General features: G+C 39.2%; 1 protein-coding gene across 1 annotated transcript in view; it reads left to right on the top strand.

The window, feature by feature from the left end:
- PLCD4 (phospholipase C delta 4) overlaps positions 1-17,979 on the top strand; it is a 191,639-nt gene that overhangs the window by 17,953 nt on the left and 155,707 nt on the right. The window contains exons 3-4 of the mRNA XM_053698133.1: positions 11,552-11,710; positions 13,428-13,656. Coding sequence (XP_053554108.1) covers positions 11,552-11,710; positions 13,428-13,656 — 388 coding nt within the window. The remainder of the gene's footprint in view (positions 1-11,551; positions 11,711-13,427; positions 13,657-17,979) is intronic.

A 17,979-nucleotide genomic window follows, 5' to 3' on the forward strand; every position in this document is an offset into this window, starting at 1 on the left:
GTAATCGAGGCGGGAAAGGATGAGAGAGTGGATTAGAATCTTAGTTGTGTCTTGTGAAAGGAAATGTCTAATTTTAGAGATGTTTTTAAGGTGTAAGCAGCAGGCTTTAGCCAAGGACTGAATGTGAGAAGTGAAAGAGAGATCTGAATCAAGTGTGACTCCAAGGCATCGAGCATGTGGGGTAGGGGTAATGATAGATTTATCGACAGTTATAGAGAAGTTGGGGGTGGAGATTTTTAAAGAAGGGGGGAAAATAAGGAGCTCAGTTTTGGAGAGATTTAGCTTAAGGTAGTGAGAGGACATCCAAGATGAGATATGAGAAAGATAGTGACACGGGTTTGCAAGGAAGAAGATAGGTCTGGTGCAGAGAGGTAGATTTGGGTGTCATCGGCACACAAATGGTATTAAAACCCATGGGATTTTATTAAGGAACCTAAAGATGATGTGTAGGTTGAGAAGAGAAGGGGGCTAAGAACAGAGCCTTGTGGTACCCCAACAGAAAGTGGTAACGGGGCAGAGGATGCCCCAGAGAAGGCTACACTAAAGGTACGGTTAGACAGATAGGAAGAGAACCATGAGAGAGCTGTTTTGCAAATGCCAAAGGATTGGAGGGTTTGGAGCAAAAGAGGGTGGTTGACAGTATCAAAGGCTGCAGATAGATCAAGGAGGATAAGCAGAGAGAAGTGGCCTTTGGATTTTGCTGTAAGTAGGTCGTTGGTAAACTTAACAATTGTTGTCTCAATGGAGTGGTGGGGCGAAATCCAGATTGCAGTAGGTCAAGGAGGGAGTAAGGAAATGGGATAGACGTACATATACTAGCTTTTCAAGGCAAGAGGGAGTATGGAAATAGGGCGGTAGTTGGATGGGGAGATTGGGTCGAGAGAAGGTTTTTTGAGGATAGGTGTGACCAGTGCGTGTTTAAGAGATGAGGGAAATATACCAATGCTGAGGGAGAGGTTAAAGATGTGTGTGAGTATAGGGGTAAGGATAGAAGAGAGGGCGGGAAGTAGCTGTGAGGAGATGGGGTCGAGGGGACAGGTAGTGAGGTGAGAGGATAGTAAAAGGGCAGAAACTTCATCCTGTGTAACAGGGGCAAAAGAGATAAATGTATGGCTATGTTGGTTTTGGATGATGAGGTTTTGAGGGGGTTTGCATTTTGACAGCTGGTTTAATTTCTGATGGAGTCTATTTTGTTATTGAAGTAACTGGCAAAATCTTGAGCTGAGAGAGAAGTTGTAGTTGGCACTTTATAAATACCTGATAATAATAACATTAAAAATCTGATTTATTCATCTTTAATATTTAATAATGTGAATATTTTACAGTTCTATGTATTTCTTCTACAAGATATGACGAGTCCACGGATTTCATCCTTACTTGTGGGATTTATCCTCCTGCTAACAGGAAGTGGCAAAGAGCACCACAGCAGAGCTGTATATATATAGCTCCTCCCTTCCCTCCACCTCCAGTCATTCTCTTTGCCTGTGTTAGTAATAGGAAGAGGTAAAGTGAGGTGTTAGTTTTAGATTCTTCAATCAAGAAGTTTTTTATTTTAAAATGGTACCGGTGAGTACTATTTTCCTCAGGGTGATATCATCAGTCTGGATTCCTAAAAGGAATGAAGAGATCTTTTTTCTACCATGAGGTTGATGATCTTAGCAGACATTACTAAGATCCATTCTGGTTCCCACAGAGCTTCTGAAGGTAGTGCAAGATAAATCTTCAGTGTGGAGAACGGTGTCATGCTACAAACAGCATTGAGGTATGTTCAGTCTTTTATTTCTGAGGAGACTTGTTATATCAGAACTGGCTGACATTATTCCCTGTAAGGGAAGGGGTAAGCAGTAGACCGGTATGGATATGGTGTTACTGAATTTACTGTGTTATATACATATTGATTACTATGGTTAGGTAATTCAATAGGGGCTTGACACTGGGAGAGGCAGCTGTGACACTTTATATATATATATATATATATATATATATATATATATATTTAATAGATGGCATAACGTTATGTGTGTGTGAAGGGGGCCACATGGCTTATTAAAACCGCTTTCCATGCGGTTATGGAGACTGTGAATGCGACGCCCACGGTGGGTGGGGCCTATTTCGCGCGGTCAGACGCGCAGTTTTCTCCTCACTAGAAGGCAGCAGGCACTAGCTCCGGTGGGGCCTAAAGTTGATTTTCAGTCACTGGATCGTTGTCGAGTCAATCTTGAGTACCCTGGGGGCAGGTAGGCACCACAGCAGAGCTGTGGCGAGGTGCAGGGGCTGTTTCTTTTACAAAGATATGACGAGTCCACGGATTTCATCCTTACTTGTGGGATATTAACCTCCTGCTAACAGGAAGTGGCAAAGAGCACCTCAGCAGAGCTGTATATATAGCTCCTCCCTTCCCTCCACCCCCAGTCATTCTCTTTGCCTGTGTTAGTAATAGGAAGAGGTAAAGTGAGGTGTTAGTTTTAGTTTCTTCAATCAAGATGTTTTTTATTTTTTAAATGGTACCGGTGTGTACTATTATCCTCAGGGGGATATGGAAGAAGTTTTCTGCCCTGAGGTTGATGATCTTAGCAGACTAACTAAGATCCACGTTGGTTCCCACAGAGTGCTGAAGGTAGTGTAAAAGAAATCTTCAGAGTGGAGAACAGCTGCATGCTATAAGCATTGAGGTATGTTCAGTCTTTTTTCTGAGGAGTCCTGTTATATCAGAATGGCTGACATTTTATTCTTTGCTAAAAGAGGGGGTTAAAGTAGACCTGTTTTTTAAAAAGGGTGTTACTTTAAATCCTTTACTTAACATTTTTTATTTGACATATTGGGTGTTTGTAAGGGACACTGGGAGAGGCAGCTCGTTATCTTTATTGTATTTTATGACAAGGGCTGCAGCATTACAAGGCTGTTTCTAGGGGACCACATGGTGTTTTTTTCCTAACCGCTTCCTATGTGGTGTTGCGGATTAGTTGTTGATCGTCCTTGATGGGCGGGGCCTATTTTCACGCGCTCCGACGCGCAGTGTATTTTGACTCAGAAGGCAACAGGCATGAGCTCCGTTAGGCCTAAACTTTTGCTCTGATGACCGGATTGTGGTAGAATCGTTTTTCCAGTACTTTAAGGGCAGGTAGGCGCCACAGCAGAGCTGTGGCGAGGTGCAGGGGTCATTTTGTCAAACAATTTGTATTTTCTGCTATAAATGTCCTGTAAAGGTTAATTTTTGCCTATTGCTCTTAGGTGCAATAATTTTTGGGCACATTAAACATGTGTTTCTAATCGGATTTCGTTATTTAGCTTTTTTAAGCAGTTTTGGAAAAATTGTACACTTTTTTATTTTTTAAAGGCGCAGTAAATTTTTTGAAAAAATTGTTGAAAGTGTTTAACAACTTTTAAGATTATTATTAGTCTATTCAACATGTCTGACATTGAGGATACTAATTGTTCTATGTGTTTAGAAGCCATTGTGGAACCCCCACTTACGTTGTGTACCTCTTGTACTGAAAGGGCCTTATAATGTAAGAAGCATATTTTAAGTAAAGAAAGTGTGCCTAAGGATGATTCTCAGTATGAAGAGAATCAGGATGTGCCATCCAATTCTCCCCAAGTGTCACAACCTTTAACACCCACACAAGCAACGCCAAGTACTTCTTGTGCGTCTAATACTTTTACTCTGCAGGAAATGGCTGCAGTTATGTCAACTTCTCTCACAGAGGTATTATCCAAATTACCAGTGTTACAGGGTAAACGCAGTAGGTCAGGTATTAATGTAAATACTGAATCCTCTGATGCTTTATTAGCTATTTCCGATGTACCCTCACAGTGTTCTGAGTTGGGGGTTAGGGAATTGCTGTCTGAGGGTGAACTTTCAGACCCAGGAAATATGTTACCTCAGACAGATTCGGACGTTATGTCTTTTAAATTTAAGCTTGAACACCTACGTCTGTTACTTAGGGAGGTTAGAGGTGCCTACTTAAACTGATGATTTTCCGGTTCCTAAAAGAATTTCGGAAATTGTTAAAAAGGAATGGGATAGACCAGGTATACCGTTCTCTCCTCCTCCTACTTTTAAGAAAATGTTTTCCATATCAGACACCATTCGGGACTTGTGGCAAACGGTCCCTAAGGTGGAGGGAGCTATTTCTACTCTGGCTAAGCGTACAACTATACCTATTGAGGATAGTTGTGCTTTCAAAGACCCTATGGATAAAAAATTAGAGGGTCTTCTAAAGAAATTATTTATTCATCAAGGTTTCCTTTTACAACCTACGGCTTGCATTGTTCCAGTAACTACTGTTGCAGCTTTTTGGTTCGAGGCTCTAGAAGAGTCTCTGAAGGTTGAGACTCCATTGGATGATATTTTGGATAGAATTAAGGCTCTCAAGCTAGCTAATTCTTTTATTACTGATGCTGCTTTTCAAATTGCTAAATTAGCAGCAAAAAATGCAGGTTTTGCCATTCTGGTGCGTAGAGCGTTCTGGCTCAAATCTTGGTCTGCTGATGTGTCATCAAAATCTAACCTTTTGGCTATTCCTTTTAAGGGTAAGACCTTATTCGGGCCTGAATTGAAGGAGATCATTTCTGACATTACTGGAGGTAAAGGCCATGCCCTACCTCAGGATAAGTCGGTTAAAATGAGGGGTAAGCAGAATCATTTTCGTTCCTTTCGAAACTATAAAGGAAGACCCTCTGCTTCTTCCTCCACAAAGCAGGAAGGGAATTTTGCTCAATCTAAGTCAGTCTGGAGACCTAACCAGACTTGGAATAAAGGTAAACAATCCAAGAAGCCCGCTGCTGTTTCCAAGGCAGCATGAAGGGGTGGCCCCCGATCCAGGACCGGATCTGGTAGGGGGCAGACTTTCTTTCTTTGCTCAGGCTTGGGCAAGAGATGTTCAGGACTCCTGGGCACTGGAAAGAGTGACCCACGGGTATCAACTAGAATTCAAGGATTTTCTCCCAAGGGGGAGATTTCATCTTTCACGATTATCTGTAGACCAGATAAAAAGAGAGGCATTCTTACGCTGTGTAAAAAACCTCTATACCATGGGAGTAATTTGTCCTGTTCCAAAGCCGGAACAGGGACAGGGGTTTTACTAAAAACTTTTTGTAGTTCCCAAAAAAAAAGGAACTTTCAGACCCATTTTAGATCTCAAGTGTCTAAACAAATTTCTCAGAGTCCCATAGTTCAAAATGGAGACTATACGAACAATCTTACCAATGATTCAGGAGGGTCAGTATATGACTACAGTGGACTTGAAGGATGCATACCTTCATATCCCTATTCACAAGGATCATCATCAGTTCTTAAGGTTTGCCTTCCTGGACAAACATTATCAGTTCATGGCTCTTCCTTTCGGTCTTGCCACGGCACCCAGAATTTTCACAAAGGTTCTAGGGTCTCTTTTAGCGGTTCTCAGACCGTGGGGCATAGCAGTAGCGCCTTATCTGGATGATATTCTGATTCAGGCATCGAATTATCAATTGACAAAATCTCACACGGACATAGTATTGTCTTTCCTGAGATCTCACGGTTGGAAAGTGAACATAGAAAAGAGTTCATTAGTTCCACGGACAAGGGTTCCATTCTTGGCGACTCTTATAGACTCGGTAGACATGAAAATATTTCTGACAGAGGTCAGAAAGACAAAGATTCTGAATACTTGCCGAGCACTTCAGTCCATTCATCGGCCATCAGTGGCTCAGTGCATGGAAGTCATTCGATTAATAGTAGCGGCAATGGATATGATTCCGTTTGCCCGCTTTCATCTCAGACCACTACAGCTGTGCATGCTCGGACAGTGGAATGGGGATTATGTGAATTTATTTCCTCAGATAAATTTGGATCAAGAGACCAGAGACTCTCTTCTTTGGTGGTTGTCGCCGGATCATCTGTCCTAGGGGACTTGTTTCCGCAGACCCTCGTGGGTGATAGTGACAACGGATGCCAGCCTTCTGGGCTGGGGTGCAGTCTGGAACTTCCTGAAGCCTCAGGGTGTTTGGACTCAGGTGGAGTCTCTACTTCCAATCAATATTCTGGAACTGAGAGCAATTTTCAATGCGCTTAAGGCGTGGCCTCAGTTGGCTTCGGCCAAATTCATCAGATTCCAGTCGGACAACATCACGACTGTGGCATATATCAATCATCAGGGGGGAACATGGAGTTCCTTAGCGATGATAGAAGTATCCAAGATAATCCGATGGGCGGAGACCCACTCTTGTTATCTTTGACCAGGATCAAGCCTGTGTTTAGACCAATTGTTCAAGCCTGGAGTTTGAATTTAGTTCTGAATGTTCTTCAAGGGGTTCCGTTTGAACCCATGCATTCCATAGATATGAAGTTGTTATCTTGGAAAGTTTTGTTTTTGGTTGCTATTTCTTCTGCTAGTAGAGTTTCTGAGCTTTCAGCGTTACAATGTGACTCGCCTTATCTTATCTTTCATTCTGATAAGGTGGTTTTACGTACCAAACCTGGTTTTCTTCATAAGGTTGTTTCTAATAAGAATATTAATCAGGAAATTGTTCTTCCTTCATTATGTCCTAACCCTTCTTCTAAGAAGGAGTGTATGTTGCATAACTTGGACGTGGTCCAGGCCCTGAAGTTTTACTTGCAGGCAACTAAGGATTTCCATCAATCATCTTCATTATTCTTTTTTTTTTCTGGAAAGCGTAGGGGTCAGAAAGCTATGGCTACCTCTCTTTCTTTTTGGCTGAAGAGTATCATCCGTCTGGCATATGAGACTGCTGGACAGCAGCCTCCTGAAAGAATTATGGCTCATTCTACTAGGACTGCGGCTTCCTCATGGGCATTTAAAAACGATGCTTCTGTTGAACAGATTTGCAAGGCTGCAACTTGGTCGTCTCTTCACACTTTTTCCAAATTTTCCAAATTTGATACTTTTGCTTCTTCTGAGGCTGTTTTTGGGAGAAAGGTTCTTCAAGCAGTGGTGCCTTCCATTTAGATCTCTGTCTTGTCCCTCCCTTTCATCCGTTTCCTGTAGCTTTGGTATTGTATCCCACAAGTAAGGATGAAATCCGTGGACTCGTCATATCTTGTAGAAGAAAAGTAAATTTATGCTTACCTGATAAATACATTTCTTCTACGATATGACGAGTCCACGGCCCTCCCTGTCATTTTTAAGACAGATTTATATTTTATTTTTTATCAACTTCAGTCACCTCTGCACCTTTGGCTTTTCCTTTCTCTTCCTAACTTCGGTCGAGTGACTGGAGGTGGAGGGAAGGGAGGAGCTATATATACAGCTCTGCTGTGGTGCTCTTTGCCACTTCCTGTTAGCAGGAGGATAAATCCCACAAGTAAGGATGTAATCCGTGGACTCGTCATATCGTAGAAGAAATTAATTTATCAGGTAAGCATAAATTTACTTTTTTAAATATTTATATATATATATATATATATATATATATATATATACAGGGAGTGCAGAATTATTAGGCAAGTTGTATTAGTTGTTCTCAATGAACCCAAAAAACTCATTAATATCAAAGCTGAATATTTTTGGAAGTAGTTTTTAGTTTGTTTTTAGTTTTAGCTATTTTAGGGGGATATCTGTGTGTGCAGGTGACTATTACTGTGCATAATTATTAGGCAACTTAACAAAAAACAAATATATACCCATTTCAATTATTTATTTTTACCAGTGAAACCAATATAACATCTCAACATTCACAAATATACATTTCTGACATTCAAAAACAAAACAAAAACAAATCAGTGACCAATATAGCCACCTTTCTTTGCAAGGACACTCAAAAGCCTGCCATCCATGGATTCTGTCAGTGTTTTGATCTGTTCACCATCAACATTGCATGCAGCAGCAACCACAGCCTCCCAGACACTGTTCAGAGAGGTGTACTGTTTTCCCTCCTTGTAAATCTCACATTTGATGATGGACCACAGGTTATGAATGGGGTTCAGATCAGGTGAACAAGGAGGCCATGTCATTAGATTTTCTTCTTTTATACCCTTTCTTGCCAGCCACGCTGTGGGGTACTTGGACGCGTGTGATGGAGCATTGTCCTGCATGAAAATCATGTTTTTCTTGAAGGATGCAGACTTCTTCCTGTACCACTGCTTGAAGAAGGTGTCTTCCAGAAACTGGCAGTAGGACTGGGAGTTGAGCTTGACTCCATCCTCAACCTGAAAAGGCCCCACAAGCTCATCTTTGATGATACCAGCTCAAACCAGTACTCCACCTCCACCTTGCTGGCATCTGAGTCGGACTGGAGCTCTCTGCCCTTTACCAATCCAGCCACGGGCCCATCCATCTGGCCCATCAAGACTCACTCTCATTTCATCAGTCCATAAAACCTTAGAAAAATCAGTCTTGAGATATTTCTTGGCCCAGTCTTGACGTTTCAGCTTGTGTGTCTTGTTCAGTGGTGGTCGTCTTTCAGCCTTTCTTACCTTGGCCATGTCTCTGAGTATTGCACACCTTGTGCTTTTGGACACTCCAGTGATGTTGCAGCTCTGAAATATGGCCAAACTGGTGGCAAGTGGCATCTTGGCAGCTGCACGCTTGACTTTTCTCAGTTCATGGGCAGTTATTTTGCGCCTTGGTTTTTCCACACGCTTCTTGCGACCCTGTTGACTATTTTGAATGAAACGCTTGATTGTTCGATGATCACGCTTCAGAAGCTTTGCAATTTTAAGAGTGCTGCATCCCTCTGCAAGATATCTCACTATTTTTTACTTTTCTGAGCCTGTCAAGTCCTTCTTTTGACCCATTTTGCCAAAGGAAAGGAAGTTGCCTAATAATTATGCACACCTGATATAGGGTGTTGATGTCATTAGACCACACCCCTTCTCATTACAGAGATGCACATCACCTAATATGCTTAATTGGTAGTAGGCTTTCGAGCCTATACAGCTTGGAGTAAGACAACATGCATAAAGAGGATGATGTGGTCAAAATACTCATTTGCCTAATAATTCTGCACTCCCTGTATATGTATATGTCTTTGCCTGTATATATTCATATATATACTGTATGTATGTATATATATGTATATATATATATATATATATATATATACATACATACAGTATATATACAGTATATATATATATATACACAGGTATAGATATATATTTTACAAAATAATAATCATATAAATATAAGATTTTCTTCTTTGTGAAGAACAATAAAATTTAAAATATGCGAGTTGCTAATTGGGTTTAGCGCTGTAGGTCTAATGCGGTGTAGGGTTAGCGCACAAGTATAGGTGTTAGTTTTTTTTTTCAGTTTGAACGCTCCATTGAAAGTCTATAGGGAGAATACGTTAATACAGTCGCAATAACTGAAGTCCAACTCTTTTTAATTTCAAATTTTAATATGAGCTATACCTGATGCACAGAAAGTTAAATTCTAGGGAAGTTAACGCTCGAGTGGGAGAAATAAATAGTGCACCAATTATAATCTAGCCCTTTATGGGGAAATCAATTTTTAATTGTATGTCCCTTTAACATGATAGTATCCTCACAACTGACCGTTGGTAGCAGAGTATTGTAGAGTGCTTCCTCAGATCTACAATCCCCCCCTCCCCAACTTTTGACTGACATACCAGTTTTTGAATATAACATTAGACGGTATGAGAAAAAAAACAAGAGAATCTGTCTTTGCACTCAAAGTGCTATAATATGTGGGACCACTAGAATTTTTTGTTTGTCTTCAGAGTCAGATTAATCTTAACTATTCATGAACAAAAACTGTAAAGGTTCCCTGAAGACTTCTGTGAGTTCCTTCTAGCTCTAAAATGGGTGATGATATGAATGTATTTGAGCAAGTAATCTACAGAATACTAACAGAAACTGTACTATGCAGCATGGATGGCATTACTGACAACCTGCATTTGTTACAAGATGATACATACAGACGTGATTCATTCATAATGACAGCATTAAGTACAACTCGACATATATAAAATACTTATCACATTTACTTTGTTCAATTGGTATCCTTTGTTCAAAAGAATACCTAGATATACTTAGGAACAGCAATACACTACTAAGAGCAAGCTGGTGATTTTCGGTTACAGACATATGCTTCTTGTCATTGGCTCATCAGATGTGTTCAGCTAGGTCCCAGTAGTGCATTGCTGCTCTGGAGCTGACTCAGTAGTGCATTGCTGCTCTGGAGCTGACTTTAACTATGTGTTTAACACCTTTGCATGGATTTAACTCCTTAACCCAAAAAGACGTGTATATATATGTTGTGAGGTATTTTTCCTATCATACCGCATAAAGTATACATACGTCTGAGCTGCAGGACGCTCCAGCAGTCTCGGCTGTAAAGTTGCAGTTGAGAGCTGGAATTCCTCAGCTCCAGGCATCTGCCTGCATATGGAACCACAGTACGATCGGTGCTTCGGATTCATATGAAGGCAGATGCCTGATTGTTACAAATGGTGACACTGTGTCACCATCTGGAAAGCTCAGCTTCTTATGCTGGCGGGAGGTGTGGGATGGATGGCAGGAGTATGGGCGGCACAGAGGTGCTGGGGGAGGGAGGAGATGGTAGGTGCTCTACGCTACAGAAAAATGTTTTAAGGGAGAGGGAGGGATGAGAAGCTACACTACAGATAAAAAGGGCAAGGGGGCATAATTAATGAGTTACAGAAATAAAATAAAATAGAAATAATAATTAAAAAAATAAACTAGGTACTGGCAGACAGCTGCCAGTACCTAAGTTGCTCACCAGTAGTAAAAAGGGGAAGGTTAAAAAGCTGTTTGGGGGGGGGATCAGAGTGGTGGTAGGGTTGAGGAGTGTTCACTACACTGTGAGGACAATAAAAAAAATATACCAGTACCTAAGACCAGTGGGGGTGAGGGAAGGAAGAGAGCTGTTTTGGAGGTATCGGGGTGTGGGAGGTGTCAGGCGGGAGGGTAAACTCTACACTAAAGCTAAAATTAACCTTACAAGCTTCCTGATTTACCCCTTCACTGCCAGGAATTTTAGTGGTGTGGTGCACAGCTGCAATTAGCAGCCTTTTAATAACCAAAAAGCAATGGCAAAGATACGTGTCTGCTATTTCTATACAAAGGGGATCCCAAAGAAGCTTTTATAGTCATTTGTCATATGACTGCAGTAGTTGTGTGTAAATAATTTCAGTGAGAAACCCAAAGTTTGTGAAAATGTTAACAATTTTTTTATATGATTGTATCTGGTGGCCAAATAGTGGCATCAAATATACCAAAATGTTCCTAGATCAAAACCTTGGGTTGTCTGCTCTAAAAATATATATAGTTTTCATAGGTAAATAAAAAAAGTCAAAAGCTCTATTTCTGTTTAATCAGTGATATCAAAAATGCTAAAAATTCTCCGGTACTTTGGGCAAGTTTTTCTCGGAAATTGCCAGCAGCAAAGAGGTTAACACATAGTTATGCAACTGACAGTGCAATAATAAAATTCTCTAACATTAGAACATTTTCTTTTTGTACTTTTATGTCTCTAAATCTTTTTAGATTGGTAGAAATATTGTATCATTGACACTTCATTCCAGTTTACCGATGCAGTCTCAAGGCACTTTTATTTTACAACAGGTGTGCAACTGGATAAGAATCTGCAGCTGATGCAGACTGGCTCACTGATGAGGAAGGTGAAATCCCGTAGTTGGAAGAAACAGCGATACTTCAAGCTACAGGAAGACTGCATGACTATCTGGTACAAGTCTAAGAAAACAGGGAACACTAAATCTACATGTGAGTGATGTATGAGTGATTTATTTAGCATTATTCCATATAGCCAGAACATTTCCTTGCATGTTTTGATACCTCATTCTGTTTTTATTGCTTGGGTACAATTTATTATTAATATTAATATTAACATTTTCTCAGGCTAAAGGTAGACCTACCCAATCTTGCTGAGAGATCTAACATGACCTCTTGTTGTGACACTTAAACATAAACCTTGCACTTTGTTGAATTTAAGGGGCCTATTTATTATGGTGCGAGTGCACATGATCCGATATTGCGGATCATTTCCGCTGCACATCGATAAATGCCGACAGCATAAGCTGTTGGCATTTATCATTGCACCAGCAGTTCTGGTGAACTGCTGGTTCAATGCCGCCCCCCTGCAGATTCGCGGCCAACTGGCCGCTAACAGGGGGTGTCAATCAAACCTGATCGTATTCATATTCATAACTTCAAGGCTCGCCGGAAACACGGGGCATCAAGCTCCATACAGAGCTTGATAAATATGCACCTTAATGTTTATAAAAATGTTACTAATCTTTCTTCTTTTCTCCAAACTATCTTAAATGAGCAATTGAAAATACTATTCTTTGTTTTTATATCATTGGGCTCATAATTTTCCATTTTAAGCAATATGCAAGTAATTGAGCGAGCACTGATTGTTGTAGCCTGCTCTGGAAAGTAACAGTTTTAATACTTGCATCTCAGGCATCAAACAAATCTGGGATATAAGAATTATAATCTCATTGTTTTTAGTGCTGATACTTTCTGGGTAATTAATGTCTTGAGACTGTTCACTGTCTCAAAGTCTCTATCCATTCTGTGCCCACTCCCGCCTACTGTGCACTATAAGCAACAGAACACAGTAAACATTTATAGCTTTAAAGATAGACTGCCAGAACAGTTGGCATGATCAATAGCTTTTCCCGTAAGCTTATCTGCAGCAGTCTGTTTAACCCTATACCGACCATTAAGAGGTCATCAGAGTTAATGTATTGGTCGGGTGTGTGGAATGGCTGTCAGGGTAATGAATGAATATTTAGAAGTCAGACGTTTGCCTTAATGATTTCTTACTGCTATGCTTTTAGACTTCAGGACATTCAGATATAATTCTTTCATGACCGACTGTGGCTCCATAGATATTAATAGAACCTATGTAACTATGGAGTATGAATTCAAGGCTATCTATCACTATTTCATGTAAATTTTATTTTAGCCTAAACTATCCACTGTGGAATTCATTGTATATTCCCTGCTAAACATTATTTTTGATATGCATTGGTCTCTCCCTTACTTTAGAATATTAATTTATCTGGAATTATTCGGATAACAATCGCTAAGAGCAGGCAGATACAACACAACTTAAAATAAAATATATCATTTCATGAATATTCAGATGCACAATTTTAAGATGAGGCAAAGTTTTAGATCAATGTTTCTAAATCAAATTAAATCAAATGTACCTAAAATTAACTCAAAAACATTATTTGCAAAAAGATATCAGAATATATTGTGAAGAAAATATAATAGTTCAACATTTAGTCAGGATGACAAAAGCATACAACTAGCAAATAATCCAGAATGTGATTGGCTAAAAAGGGTGTCAGGGACAGGTAGCTAATGGCTGACTTTGCTGTATGTCAAAGCTGACCAGTTGTGCAGTTTAATGGATTCTTCTCCTTTTTTGCAAAACATTTTTGCTAATGCTGCTGAATTCTAACAGTTTCTATTAGTGACATTGAGACTGTACGTGAGGGACATCAATCTGAAATCTTGCAGAGCATTGCTGATGACTTTGAACCTGAACTCTGCTTTACCATCGTCTTCCATGGCCGTCGAGGGAATCTAGACCTGATTGCAAACACAGCGGAGGAAGCACAATGTTGGATCCAAGGCCTGCAAAAACTAATAGAGACTGTGACTAATATGGATCAGAAGGAATTATTGGACCAGTATCCTTTCAGTAATAGGTGAAACAACTATATATTGAAGAGTGTGGTAGCAGAGACCAGTACTGAACATATGAAATGTCCTCATATATTTATATTCTTGCTGTCTGCAGCTTCACACAAAACATTTGTGACTTTTTTTCACATGGAATTAATAGCAGGTCATTAGTCTGAGTCTTACAGAATATTGAGAAAGAATTTATTACAGGTCTACATGGAGATATGCTGTATCTGTAGTAACAAACACAAATAAAAAGCATATAACAAATCCATTCTTTTTATAACAGACCCAGATATACATATATTACACCAGCATTTTTCATTAAAAAAATATACATACCTTAACTGATAAATTATTCTTGATCTACAGTATATTTACAAAATGTTGTACTTTCCTATCTGTTGGTCTAATTTCTTTGCATAGACTTTCCCCATTTAGTGGTATAAGCTACTCAGGATATCTCATCTTTCAACATTCTCTTCTCAGGGTTGGAACTACCACTTGTGCATGGAGTTAAGGGGTTAAACATCATACCTATGTAGGCTCAGGAAAAGAAGTGCACTGCTGGGAGCTAGCTGTAAAGCAACTCCTTTTCCATTGTGAAAATTTTCCACCAAGCTGTGTAGACATTTTGAGGAAACGTTTACCAATTAAAACACGTCATAAAAATTATAAGTAGGCTTATGGGAGGGAATGCCCTTTATGTACCTTTACAACTGGTGTTGGGCTTCCCCAATATAATTTTATAGAAAATATGAATACATAGTGACACCACACAAACATTCCTATCAGTTTTCTTCTTTAGCCTAGAAGCTGCCTAAGTGCCTGTAACTAAAATGTTCCTTTGCCCTCTGTATGCCAGTTTTTTTTGTTTTTTTTTATACATAGGACATAAGTCCTGTGTATGTGAGTTCATTTATAGTAAAAAACAAAAAAGCAGCTGAGGACTTAAGAACAATTATCTAAAGCTCTCTGGGCTGGTGAGATTCTATAAGAATGCTCACCAGTCCTTTTTTTTTTTATTATTCATTTTTTATTGTGACATCATTAACAGTACAATGCAGATAAATTACATAATGTTACATAAATACATACAGTCAGAGAAGCATGTAGTTTGGTACACTAATATCACACTTATGTAATAAGATTTAATTACTAAAATTTGTATATTCCAAGTTAAACAGAAAGCCAGTGTGAAATCTGCAACTCCTAAGTAATACTTAAAGGGACAGTCAACACCAGAATTTTTGTTGTTTAAAAAGAAAAATAATCCCTTTATTACCCATTCCCAAGTTTTGCATAACCAACACTGTTATAATAATACACGTTTTACCTCTGTAATTACCTTGTATCTAAGCGTCTGCTGACTGCCCCTTTATTTCAGTTCTTTTGACAGACATGCAGTTTAGCCAATCAGTGCTCACTGCTAGGTCACTTCACGTGCATGAGCTCATTGTTATCGATATGAAACACATGATGCCCTCTAGTGGTCAAAATGCATTCAGATTAGAGGCAGTCTTCAAAGTCTAAGAAATTAGCATATGAACCTCCTAGGTTTAGCTTTCAACTAAGAATACAAAGAGAACAAAGAAAAATTGGTGATAAAAGTATATTGGGAAGGTTTTTAAAATTACATTCCCTATTTAAATCATGAAAGTTTAACATGTGAAGCCTCAGATTTTCTGAGTTTATGCTATATAATTAGTAGCTAAGCCTTCCAACTGGTATAATGGGTCTCTTTTGGGCCCTATCTCATTTAAAGTAACTTGACGGAAGGCTAATGGAAAATAGGGGACCACTTTTGGATCCCATGAACAGTAAATAAACTTATATAGGTAATATAGACCACAGAAAACTTCCAATACAAAGTATAGTATTAGGCCAACTAGTGTGTGTGTGTGTGTGTGGGGGGGGGGGGGTGGATATGCAGTTGGTAAAAAGGAAATTATCCGGCTATCAGATAACTTAACTGTAATGTTTGTGTCAAATAAAACAAGTCATGTTAACAGATATGTGCCACACTAAATATAATGAGAGACCTGTAGGGGACATTGTAAAAAAGAATTCACTTTACTAGTAAATTTTAAAAGTATGAATATACATCCAGGGCATTGGAATCAAACATCTTGAAAGCTGGTTCTTGAGATATTCAGTCACATCTTCAGTTTTCTCTCCATGTATATCAAATTTAAGTAAGAAATATATATCTATAACAAGCTTTCTCAATCTCCTTATAAAATAAGCACACTGCGCTTTACAATCTCGGTCACTGATTGCGAAGCAGCAGTAATGGACAAATATGTAAACTAGTTGTGTATGTATAAGAATGTCATATATTGTCCCTGTATATATACTCAGTTATTCCTAAAGCTCAACTGAACATTAGTACTCAGATTAAAAGTACAGTATGACGTGTATGGGGCAATGAGAAATTGTTGGATTATCAAATCAAAAAGGATGTGCAACTAAACAGAATATCTTCCTAGAACTATGTATATGCATATATCAACAATAGCGGTCAGGCATATGGCTACAATTATAGATTCATTTTTATACTAGGTCACATAAAATATGTATAGCATGCAAAACAGCACATATGATCTCTTGTAATTTTTTAAGGGTACATAACACAAACTATAAATAAGGTAGGATACTAATTTATTACACAAAAGGGAGACAGTGGCTAGCCTAAAATGAGTATCAATTATGGTGTTTGCGGTAACAAAAAAAAAAGGTCTACTCCAACTTTCTTAGATAATCTACGTTAGCCCACGGAGCAAGGCCATCCACAAAAGCACACTTAGCAGCAGATCTGATATCATGGAACTATGAGTACTCATCTGCCTCAACGGGGGTCCGGGGCAATGTGCAAGGAGAAAATAGATCTGTCCCAGAGAGTCCATTTTAATTAGCTCTGCAAGGGTCTTGTTATCCGGTGTGCTGGTCCCTTGTACAAAAGGTAGGGGTTGGTATCTGTTGTTAAGTAGGGTATGTTCCACTTTTACAGTCTCGATATAGTCAATAAAAAATAAATTGTTGTACATTTTTATCGGCACTTCCAATAAAGGAGTGTAAGTGCAGTTCCCAGAGTGTATCGTTATAGCGTTATATGGTTGTGTTGTGTATCTAGGATAGGGTTAACTGAGGGAGATTTCACCAATCTAGACTCAGAGGTATAAGCCTGTGTTGACTGTAGTGTATCCAAGAAACAAAAAGAGATTCCAGCCTCCACAGCAAATAAAAGACCTTTATTTTTCACATATGGGGTCCCAGAACAAACATACAACGTTTCAAGCCTGCATTAGGCCCTTAGTCAGGTATACTTAATTATACAGGTTCCTGTCTTTTATACCCTTACCTGTTACCTATTCACATGGGAGCATTATTGTGCACAATAGTGACATCTTGTAGATGCAAATCATATAACATCCATTTTCTTCTTTATTTTTCATCTAATGCTCATATGCGAATATACAATGTGCAAAAATTAAAAACAACATAAAACCCATATATAAAAATTAAAAGAGGAGTGAAAAGCATAATTCAACAAGACTAACCTAGAATAGTAGGGCTAAATCACAGTATTTCAAATCCAACAGAATACAATATCATTTTAATTTTAAACCATTAATAGTGGCTCATATCCAAAAGATTAATTTACCTATATTCTAGAACTAGTCACATAGTTGTGTCTGATATCAGGGAACTATGATTACTCATCTGCCTCCACGGGGGTCCAGGGCAATTTGCAAGGAGAAAATAGAACTGTCCCTGAGAGTCCATTTTAATTAGCTCTGCAAGGGTCTTGTTATCTGGTGTGCTGGTCCCTTGTACAAAAGGTAGGGTTTGGTATCTGGGATATGTTCCACTTTTACAATCTCAATACAGTCAATAAAAAATAAATTGTTGTACATTTTTATCAGCACTTTCAATAAAGGAGTATAAGTGCAGTTCCCAGCATGTATCGTTATAGCGGTATATGGTTGTGTTGTGTATCTAGGATAGGGTTAACTGATGGAGATTTCACCAATCTAGACTCAGAGGTATAAGCCTGTGTTGACTGTAGTGTACTCAGAGTAACCAGCTTATCACACACAAATATCTCCCGCACTTGTGCGTTCTCCCTATCCTCTACATCAGGGGAGAGGATAGCCTTGTGGTCATTTGAAGTTCTAGTATGGGCAAGTAAAGGATTATCTTCCCCTTCTGCATCAACCATGTAATCTCTGTCAACAAGTGCAGCACCCTCACCTATCCTCGAGTGGTTGTCTGCATTGTACCGATGAGGAGATGGCAACAATGGAACTGAGGTAGCTAGCGAGTGC

Source organism: Bombina bombina, chromosome 1, assembly GCF_027579735.1.
Source record: "Bombina bombina isolate aBomBom1 chromosome 1, aBomBom1.pri, whole genome shotgun sequence".
In the NCBI taxonomy this organism is placed as follows: Eukaryota; Metazoa; Chordata; class Amphibia; order Anura; family Bombinatoridae; genus Bombina; species Bombina bombina.